Source organism: Archocentrus centrarchus, chromosome 22 (genome assembly GCF_007364275.1).
Source record: "Archocentrus centrarchus isolate MPI-CPG fArcCen1 chromosome 22, fArcCen1, whole genome shotgun sequence".
NCBI classification, from domain to species: Eukaryota; Metazoa; Chordata; class Actinopteri; order Cichliformes; family Cichlidae; genus Archocentrus; species Archocentrus centrarchus.
Window position 1 is genome coordinate 9,685,089 of NC_044367.1, and position 10,977 is coordinate 9,696,065.

Consider the following 10,977-nt stretch of genomic DNA (forward strand, 5'->3'; position numbering starts at 1 on the left):
AAGGCCACAAGGAATCAGCGACATCTCCCAGACACAGCCGCCTGTGGCCTGATCAATCATGCTGTCAATCCAAATGCAGTTTACTGTTGCTCCCACTGCTGTTGCCTTTCAGGTTTACAGCTGGCTGAGCCGTAACTGAATGAATTTTTTATTATATGTGAAATAATAGACTGCTTTTATATGTACTATAAATAAATAACTCAGATTTGAGATTTCTTATTGCGCTAAACTTTCTCATCTTTTCCACGCATTTGAACTTTTCCCCCTTCTCCCAACTCACTCTTCTCTTGCCATTGGCAATCTAATTTTGTTTCTCAAGAGGATTTTGCCATTTTTTTTTTTTTTTATAGAAAACAAATGGAAGCCAGCAGCTCTGCCCCTGCTGTGTCTAATGGAAATATATAAATAGGGGAGAAAAAAAAAAGGTCTAAATGCAGATTTCACTGACTGCCGACTGTGTTTCTCTGTAGCTGGTGCTGACAGTGGGCCTGCTAGCTGTTGTGGTCTATCTTTACACTGTGGTGGCCTTCAACTTCTTCAGGAAGTTTTACAACAAGAGCGAGGATGAGGATGAACCAGACATGAAGTGTGATGACATGATGACGGTAAACTGGAGTTACACTTTCTTTCTCAAGAAACAGATTTGGGCCTGTTGCTTAAAATAACCCACAACTTAATGCTCAGCCTCACATCTCAATTAGACCTCCATCTGTGCTCCCACAGTGCTACCTATTCCACATGTATGTTGGGGTAAGAGCAGGAGGGGGAATAGGGGATGAGATTGAGGACCCAGCTGGCGACCCCTATGAGCTTTACCGCATCCTGTTTGACATCACATTCTTCTTCTTCGTTATTGTCATCCTCTTGGCCATCATCCAGGGTAAGTTCATGTATACACCCCTTCCTAAAAATTCCAAATTTCAACCTTATTTATCAGTATTTAAATGTAGTAACCCACATGCCTTTAGAGGCCTCAGTAAATTACCATCAATGCAAGGATGCTAACTCCTCACAGCTTTGCAATACACCTCTACACAGCGATATTTCAATATTACACCCATTATATTTGCGAAGTTAGATACAGTATATATGTAATGTTCACAGCAGTTTGTTTGTGGTTGCAGGTTTGATCATTGATGCCTTTGGAGAGTTAAGAGACCAACAGGAACAGGTTAAAGAGGACATGGAGGTGAGAGGACCCTGAAGCAGGGATGCAGGGGCAGCAGGAGTGAAATCATAGGTCGTATATAAAAGAAATGGACTTAGCTTCCAGGCCCGTGAAGTGAAGCCATTGCAAAAGTGGCTTAACCCTCATTAGTTCTAACAGCCATCAGGGAGCGACTTCTGTGGTTGAGTCTGACTGTATAAAACTTTATGGTGTCCTGTGACCTCAATTAACACTTTCTTGGCGAGCTAATGGTCTCAACCGCTAGTTTCACAAACCACTGAAAACAGCCTGATGTTGGTTTTGCAAATTAGGACTTCCACTGGCATCAAAAACAGGGTCCACTTGATGGTGAGCCGACCTCATAGCTGAAGAATTGCTTCAGAACAGTGAGATGCTGAACACTCAGCTCGACCCTTCATAACAGCACCTCCTTAACCAATGGACGACGTAATGGTGGTCACGTCCACCTTTCATGTCATCTAAAGATTATGGCCTTATTAGTAGACTCGTGGTGATTTAAATGTGTATGTTTGTCTTTTTTTTTTTGCACTAATATCATACTCAGCCCGGCTACTTTGTGGGCAACGCACCCTTTAATCCCCTTTTTTGATCACATGGTGAGTTTAGACATGTCACGCTCTTTTGTGAGCACTCCGTCTCTCTCTCGAGTATTTAAACAGTCACTGTGACAGGCAAGCAAAGGTCGGAGTGCACATGGGACTATAAATATTTCATTTACAGTTAGTGATTAAAGTTTAATTTTGGAGACATATTTGATGATGTACAACCTTGTAGCCTAAGTGAGAGCAGAGTTTGGTGCTCTCAGTTAGCCCAGATAACTCCAAATGACTTTGTCTGGGTTATCTGCTCAGACTGAATGTCCCTTCAGAGCCACTGTTGTCCATAGGCTGAGAAGGACTAAGCAAGATGAGTAACCTGACCTTAATATTGTAAAATCTATAAATAAAAAAAATAAAAATCTAGTGCCCCATAGGCAAACTTTTTGCTATTATCGCTCATCAATGAAGCACAGAGAAAGAACAAAGTATGCCTTGTAATCATGTTTTCGCTTTCTGTCCTCAGACCAAATGTTTCATCTGTGGCATCGGTAATGATTACTTTGACACAACACCCCACGGCTTTGAGACCCACACCTTACAAGAGCACAATTTGGCTAACTATCTGTGAGTATCCTGCCTGATCAGTAATATTTTTTTGGTAATATTTTTATAGTAATCTTTCACCGTCTGTATCACTGCTTTTCTGTAATTAAACCACATGATTGATGGCTTTAGAACATTACTGCAGCATAAATACCAAAGTCACTGATAGCTGCAGTGATCCAGAACACTAGATCCCTTCAGGTATTCTTTCCATCTGTCTGTGTTTCCCCCGCACGCACTGCTTAGCCAGTGTTTCTGTATAATACCAGTAACAATAGGAAGTCTCAGTCCATTTGCTCTCACAGTCAGCTGGCCGGAGGATATGAGAGTGACCTCATTATGTTGCTTCATTACTATTTAATGCCATGAACTTTATTGGAAAATAGGCTTGTGATAGCATGCTCTCATTCAGTATTCATCATGATCTGGCATGCCGCGATGCACAGAGATACAGCGGCCCGTTGCCATTTACGCTCGATTTGGGAAACAACAGGTGATTTGGTGATACAGATGATGTGGCGTAACTTTATTTAGGCACTAGCATCAGAAATTGTGACACCTAGTGACAGAGAGTTTGACATTTACACGATTTGTGTTGTAGGAATTGAATGTGTCACAGTAAAGCTTTTCGTGTCTACGATAACAGGCTTAGAGACAAGAATGCATTTTGTCCTTAATGTTTATGTATTTTTTTTAAATTTCTTCTTATTTTTTCTGATAAAGGTTTTTCCTGATGTACCTCATCAACAAGGATGAGACAGAGCACACTGGGCAGGTGGAATATCATTTTATCCTAATTACCTTTCTCTGAAGAATCTGAATCCACTGAATGATACTGTTACTGTCCCTGCTTGTGTGCTGGTGTGCATATCTAATTTTTTAATGGCCATTTTTCAATGTTTACCCATTTTGTGGTTGAATTAATAGTGTTGTCTTAACTACAGGCCCACATTTGTGGTCCACATAGTATTAAGTAAGGAGACTGTACTAAATGTACAAAACACACAGAGATAACAATCAGTCCTACAAGTATTCTGTGGGAAAAAAAACTCATTTTAACACATATCTATCATGATAAAGTGGGAAAATTAATGCTGCTTAATAATAATTTGGCTGTGTACTAGTTAACTGTTTTGCCTCTCTGTGATGAGACAGTACTCCCTAAACACTTAAAAAGTGTTACAGTGATGTTTCTGTTTCTGTGAAATGAATTTGACAGACAGCAAAATCGATGGCCACCAGCTCAGACCTTCACCTCCTACAGCTCGTTAACACACATACTTTAGGCAAGTTTTTTTTTTTTTTTTTAGCACTTAAAGATCTTGAGCTAAGCACTGTTGCTGGTTTGTGTCCAGGAGTCCTACGTGTGGAAGATGTATCAGGAGCGCTGCTGGGACTTCTTCCCAGCTGGAGATTGCTTCCGCAAACAGTACGAAGATCAGCTTGGATAGAGCAGATGCATCCTCCTTACCTCTATCTATGTGTCCTGCTGGAGCATGTAGTCCTACCTACAACTGCTGGAATACAACACACACAAACACATATATAGAGACCTCCCGCCGCTGGTTTGGACTGGTGTGAGGCGAGACAAAAGAAAATGATGTACCCTTTGATGTACCAGTGTATGAGGAAATGACCTGTAACTTTAGGTTTTCTTTTAGTTTGGGGACTCGTTTTTGACAGCGTGTTGCCTTTTACTCCACATAACCCCAAAATCATTGCACAATTTTTTTTTTTTTTTTTTTTTTTTGAGAAATACTGGGTTGTGTGGGGTTATGGGACAATATGTCAGTCATATTATGCACAATATATGAATGTTGAACTTGAGACTTAATGCCAAAAGAAAAGCAGTGGAGTATAGTAGATATACATAGTGTGCAAAAAAATGTGATTTAAGAAAAGATTTTTTTTTCCAGATGTTGTAACGTTATCTATTGAGATGGAATCTGTAGGATGAAGTGGCAAAAGGTTTATTATGTAGGATTTTTTTAAAAAAATGCCTAAATTTCTTCATGAAGTGCCTTACAGTACTGTATCTACATTACAATGAAGCTATGCAAACCTTTTTTTTCTTTATTGTATGTAAGTACAGTAGTTTCCCTGGAGCAGTAACAAGTAGCTGTCCAGATATGTAGTTTGTGGCTGAACCTTTTCATTTGACCGTGGAAGAAGAGCATTGGGATGATTTATTTTGTTGCTGAATGCAGCATAACTGCAAATGTTCAAGATACACAGTGTATAAATGACACAACAGAATTTACTGAACACTTTCAAACAAGAACAGAACAAAATGAATTGCTATTGTATGGCCATTTGTATGTAATAGCTTTGCTGATCTGTGCATTTCTTTTGATGGAAAAAAAAATAAAGAAGTCAATGCAAGAAATGGTTGTGTTTACATTGTTTGTTTGTTTTTTAATATTTGAAATCTTTATTTATTTAAAAAAAAAAAAAAGTGCTTCTGAAGCTCTCAGTGACAGTTACCTCCAAGTCCAAGAGCCCTGAGACAGTGAGTCATTTCAGGCCCAAAATCAGCAAGATGCAACATCTGTCGCTGCTGCTAATCCAGGTCTTTTCAAAATAAGAGACCAACTGTGCACGCATATCCTTTGGCTTCACTTCCAAGTTAATTTCGCCCACCCCAAACCTCAAAGCTATATCATAACTCTGACTTCCCTGTAGCTTTTAATTATGATTTAGGAATAATCAGTGGCAGAGTAGGTGTATACTTCTGGTGGGTTAGGGTGGTAGGCCAGGGCCTCAGCAGGCTACATGATGGGAGTTCTAGACCTATTACCCATGGTGCCACCTGTCAGCTCACATCATGTCACCACACCTTAGGCACCACGCAGTGCTGAAGCCTGCCGCTGAGAGCAACTCTACCTCCTCAGCTTAAGCCTCTGTGTTATTTTTTTTAAATTAAAAAGTGACTCACTATTATTTGTCTTCTACAGAAGACTATTGCAAAGCAACAATCAAAAGCTGCAATTAGCACCAATTGTTTTTAAAAGCTGTTACTGTCATAGTAAAGTAAATATTTAATATACAGTGTATTGAGTGCATTTTGAGTGCAGCCTCGGTTTAAAGCTTCACATGTAATGTTCTGTGCTCTAAAAAGCAAATGGGCTCCTACATTATTTAGCATGCTATGTGGCCATAAAGGCAGCAGGAGAAAACAGTAATGTGTACTATCAGTGATGTGACTTCCATATGAAGCTGTGCCAACATGAATTAGCAACAGTTAAGCTACTTATAATGACACACAGTCATTTGACATGCCTACAATTTTTTTTTTAACTATTTGTCCTCCTCTGTTTTAGCATAAGTTATTAAAATTGTAGCCCGTGGCAAGAAATTTTTAACTAAGGTTAAATAACTACTAGTTTGAGCTAGTAGGATTACTTGAAAGAAACTAGTGTGCTCCAAAATAAGGTTCGGGGGGTCACAGCTGCAAAGGGTAAACTCCTTCCTTCTTCCCTCCCCAACTGCTTGGTGTTAAAGTGACAAATGGTTATTCATGGAAATGTAGAGCAGGGTTAAGTTTTAAACACCAAAGACATCAAACTGCCTTAAGAGGCACTAATTTGTTAAAGTGCCTTTTACACAGTAACTCCTTCATGGTACCTGTTTGTAAAGAAGCAGGGGGGGGTATAGAGGTCATTTATCAGGCAGCTCAACTGCTCTGGGCTATTCAGACACAGACCCAAGGGGCTCGTTTTCTAACATGGAGTACCTATAGTGGCCAGAGGCCAAAAGGTAGAATGACACATTTTACCCTTGATTTCAGCTGCTTCCTTAGGGGAACACTTGACTCTCAAACACCAGTGAAATACAAAACTTGTGTTTTTGTCACGAGATGGTGTGTGAGGAGTGAGGACCCAAATGGAGACGCATGGAGGAAAGTGGAATTTTAACTGGAGACGAGACATTTATTATAGGCTAATAGCAGGTTGCACAAATGCAGAAAATAAAGTATAAAATAATAGACTGAAAACTATAAATGTACTGAATCCAAAAAAATTGAAAAACAGACTAGTGTTGGAGCATCACGACGACTCCGGACAAAGGGTGACAGTGACTTTATCTGCACACAGAAGGGTAATTAGGGGAAGTGGAGACAGCTGAACTAGGGACACAAAACTAAAAGCAAAGCAAAAGGAGCACTAACTCTCAACGTAAAACAGGAAGTGATGACTAAACACTGAAAACACAGATGCATAGATGAACTTAACACAGGAGGAAGGAACACTGAGGGAGGAATTAAACTCAAAAGCAACTTGGAACTTAGAATAGAACTAAATACACTAAGAGGGAAATACTGGAAATAAACATTAAAAAAAAATCTTTGTGGTTTAGTGATGAGTAATTTTTAGATACTTAGAATGTATCTGCTCCTTCTCTGTGTTGGATTCAGTATGCCATTTGGTGTGCTTTCTGCAGTGCCCAACCCTTTTTCTTACCAGTGACCTACTGCTGATGTAATGTGGCTGAAAGTTGTCTCCGGTTTGTCATGCCGGGTCCCAGCATGGTGTGCGGCTGCAGTGGAGTGACAGATCACTTGGGAGGAAAAAAAAAAAAAAGAGAGCAGCTTGAGTCACAGTCCGTGCTGTCACTTGCAGCTGGCCACCTGCAGATCAACCGCCAACTGGTGACAAGACGCTACATATGGTCTGTTGCCAGTGTTTGAACTTTTTATTCAACATTGCACAACAGCATACACTCTCAGCAGTTAAAGCAGTTTATCTAGTAGACACCTCAGTAAATGTCACTCATGGCTAGGTTTGTTCACAATTAACTTTTATTGACACGCTCATACTTTGAGTATAATTCATTTGACAAAACTCACAATAAACAACATTTAACATAGTTACCAGATATACAGTTAAGTCAATAAGTATCTGGACAGTGACTGATGCTTCCCACCATTCTGGTACAAGTTGAACTTGATCTCATCTCTCCAAAGAATTATTTTCAGAACTGTGCAGGGCTTCACCTTGCTGTAAACCATCTTCATTTACCTTCATTAAGGTGTCTCCTGATTGTAGAGTTTGACACTGAAACACCAAACTCTACAAACGTGTTCTTGACTTGGGTAGATGTTGTGAAGAGGTTTTTTCTTCACTGAAACTTGTTAGTAAATTGTCTAGTTCATGTTTTTTTCTTAACCATGGATAGATTTCAGTGATGGTGCCTTTTAGTTGTCTTCGGTGGTCTTTCAGATCTTTTGGTCTTGCTGAGCTGGCCAGTGGATTCGATCTTTTTAAGACTGCACCAGATTGCTGATTTGACCACTCCTGACGTTTTTGCAGTCTCTCTGGAAAGTTTACTTTTGTTTTTCCAGCCTAATGATGGCCTTCTTCGGTTACATCAAAATCTCTTTGGACCTCACATTGAGAGCTACCAAATGCAATTTCAACACTTGGATTCAACTCCAGATCTTTTATGAGCGTAATTTATTCTGGCATAATGAGGGAACTGGGCTGACCTGGCCATTAAAGTGCTTGAGGATCAATTGTCAAATTAGTTTTGGGACTAGAAAAGAGCAAAAATAAATGACAGTCTATTTTAATTTCTTTTAGTCTATACATGTGTAAAATCTACCTTGTAAAATAATGCCTTTTTCCTCAAGTAAAGTAAATGCTTCTCCTCATTTGAGAGATCTTCTTTTAAGAATCATTACGGTACAGCTGCCTCTCAACAGAAGCAATTAGTGATTCAGCATTAACGGGGTAATGTGTGTGTGTGTGTGTGTGTGTGTGTGTGTGTGTGTGTGTGTGTGTGTGTGTGTGTGTGTGTGTGTGTGTAAATGCAGTAAGCAGTCTCCATGCTAACTGTAAAACCCTCTGTGCTCAGGCCAACCACTGCAGTACTGGCATCCATACTGTGGACAGATGTGTTCCTCCCTGAAGCAAGCTCAACATCAGTGTATTTTATGTGAGTTTGTGCGGAGAGCAGCTGAAAGACACACATAAACTGTTTTCTCCTGCTGCCTTCTTCTGAAAGGGATGGTGACTGAGGATAAAGGCAAAGGACAAACTAACAGCGAATTTCAAAAGTCACCAGGAGGTGTAAAAGCAGGAGAATGAAGCCATGTACTTTATTCTCCCAGACTGTAAATTGTGACATCTGTCAGCTGAGTTATCAGAACTGAACTTGATTGTAGTCTGAAGTAAGCTTTAATAAGAACTGAGTAAACAGTTATATCTGCTGGTATGGCTGACCTTACTGTGAGGCCAGGTTGGATGTAGCCTTCATTATATGAGGACCACAGTTCCTTTGTAAGACACATAAACCATCTTTTCTGTGTGTGCACTATCTAAGCCTCTTGTGTAGCTGTAAAGCCACTGGACTGATGGATCTGGGTTATTTTATCTTAGAAACTCTGTGTGCCCAAACCACACTTATGCTTCTTGTGTTGTTTTTCTAGGACGTGCATGTTGGACTGAGGTGCCTTTTCTTGGTTTAGAAAGTATGGGTGGGAAACCCTTCACTCACCATTGTCTCAAACAGAAAAGCTCTTCCTCTGTTAAATCTTATGTAAGTCATGTTCTGCAGACAGATTACACGGCCTCAATACGAGAACTTACACGTGTTTTATGTGTGGGTACTGCCAAAATGATGTTCAATGTGAAATGGAAACCATAAACTTATTGTACTGAAATCTTGATAAATTAAACAATACATTTGTATTTCCATCTCTGTTTTTTTATGGGCTATCATCCTTAGTTTTCTTTTCCTTCTTACTTTTTTCTTTTTGAAAGAGAATTAGTTCCTAGGCTCTTGTCCAGGGATCTGTTACATGTTCAAGGTCAGTCAAAGGCATTTTAGCCCATGGCTGTTGAGCAAGTGAGGACTGCAGGGCCAGCAATGCAGACATCCAGTGAGCGAGTGCTGAGCGAGGGGTTGAAGTGAGCTGAACAGGCTGCGTCGCACTCTGCGGGTGTTCTATTGCGCTGATATGGCAGGGGACAAGTCAAGTACAAATCCAGGGCTGACACCAGGCCAAACATCCCCGGAGAGGACGAATGAGAATCAAGAGGATTGTGCAAAAGGTTTGACTTTTGAGCTTTGTGTGTTTTGAGTAAGGATCTACTTTTTTTTTTTTTTTGTCTATGGAATCAAGTGGAAAATCTGTATGCGCATAACACATAATCCAGTTGTTGTTATTTACTTTCTTGCTAAGAATTACACGAGAGGAGCAATACCAGTCTCATATCAGCATTTCAGTTAAAGTGAAATATGACGCGAGTGCTGGTCCGTCAGATAAGCCGATTGGCAACAGCATGAAAAAGCTTAAGTCTGAAAATAAATCTACCTACTATTCCCTCTAGAGCTTATTATTTTAATCAGTCCTATTTGCTCTATTTTTACAAAAAAATATTCTGGCATGAGACGTAAACCAACAAAGACGAACAACATGCTGTCGACACTAATGTAGCTGCTATTATTTTCTTCCTGCAAGTCTCTGTGTGTGTGTAATCATGGCAACCCACCACCACCACCTAAAATAACCCCCCAAAAACAAAAATGGTTTTGAGCACACTGGCAAGTGTGGACATTTGACATTTATCAGATTTTGGGGGTTGAAATCTCATCATAAAATGGTCTCTAGTTAAGTTAAGCCTTCAAAACACAAAATTAGCTTACTGAAGAAACTGCAAAGGTCCTCCAGATCCTTGGGGGGATTTGTTAGTACAGTATATTACAGAGCAACTCATGATGAAAGAGGTTTATGAAAGAAACAATCCTTCAGTGTTCACCAGTCCAGAACAGACACAGACAGACCTTCTAATTCATCTCTTGTTGAGAAAGAGGAGAAGTTTATGTGTGTCAAAATGATAAACATGTTTTTTAAAGTGTCACATATAAAAACAATTTCTTTTTCTTTTTTTTGCCAGCAACAAACTCTTTGATAAGGTCAAAATTGCCACGAAGAGTTGGAACACAAAGAGTTAAAGGCGAGAGCATCGCTGAGATGATCAGACAGAAAGAGCACGCATCTGTGAGGCAGAGAAGGTGAGAGCTTAACAGATAGCACAGATAACACCGTGTTACCTTATCTGTTGCCTGGCACAGAAACAAAGGGATGTGGCTCTAATCAAGGTAATCGTGCTGGAAGTTGCAGTCGGCGAGTATAAACACGTGTAGTAATTAGCCATTTGCCTCTAATTACCAGGTTGTCATTCAAAACGCTTCCTGAATATAGTTTTTCAAACCAGGATGCAACCTCTTTACAAAGAAGAAGCTCATTATGATTCACCATGTGGTTCACAGTTAGTGAATAGTAATGAAAAACTTAAAAAAAAAAAAAGGAGAAGAAGAAGAAGAAAAAAGCAGCATCACTTAGCATAAGTAAAAACAGACTATTGATGATGACGATGATGCTCAAGACAGTGATTGTATAATTTAATCTTGAGTTGGTCCTCCTATACATGAATAATGCATGTTATTATCACAGCAGCGTATGAATGGGGTTGACACTGGTGCTGACTAATGCGAGTCAAGGAAGCTTGCAGAGGTAAGTCTCTCAAAAGCTTTTCATGATGTCCCTCCATTCTTGTAAGCAGTTTTGGATTTCCACTTCATGGCCCATTTCCTCTTCCTGGGACGTAAGCCAAAATCAGCATATGTCATTTGGAACGTCAG

The 10,977-nt window shown here is 39.9% G+C and overlaps 1 protein-coding gene across 1 annotated transcript in view; it reads left to right on the forward strand.

Annotated features, from left to right (window-relative positions):
* The window catches only part of LOC115772827 (ryanodine receptor 3), a 77,273-nt gene extending 72,573 nt beyond the window's left edge, over nucleotides 1–4,700 (forward strand). Inside the window, exons 96-101 of the mRNA XM_030719229.1 lie at nucleotides 471–605; nucleotides 724–880; nucleotides 1,125–1,189; nucleotides 2,252–2,352; nucleotides 3,055–3,106; nucleotides 3,687–4,700. Coding sequence (XP_030575089.1) covers nucleotides 471–605; nucleotides 724–880; nucleotides 1,125–1,189; nucleotides 2,252–2,352; nucleotides 3,055–3,106; nucleotides 3,687–3,782 — 606 coding nt within the window. The 3' untranslated portion in view covers nucleotides 3,783–4,700. The remainder of the gene's footprint in view (nucleotides 1–470; nucleotides 606–723; nucleotides 881–1,124; nucleotides 1,190–2,251; nucleotides 2,353–3,054; nucleotides 3,107–3,686) is intronic.
* The last annotated feature ends 6,277 nt before the right edge of the window (nucleotides 4,701–10,977 follow it).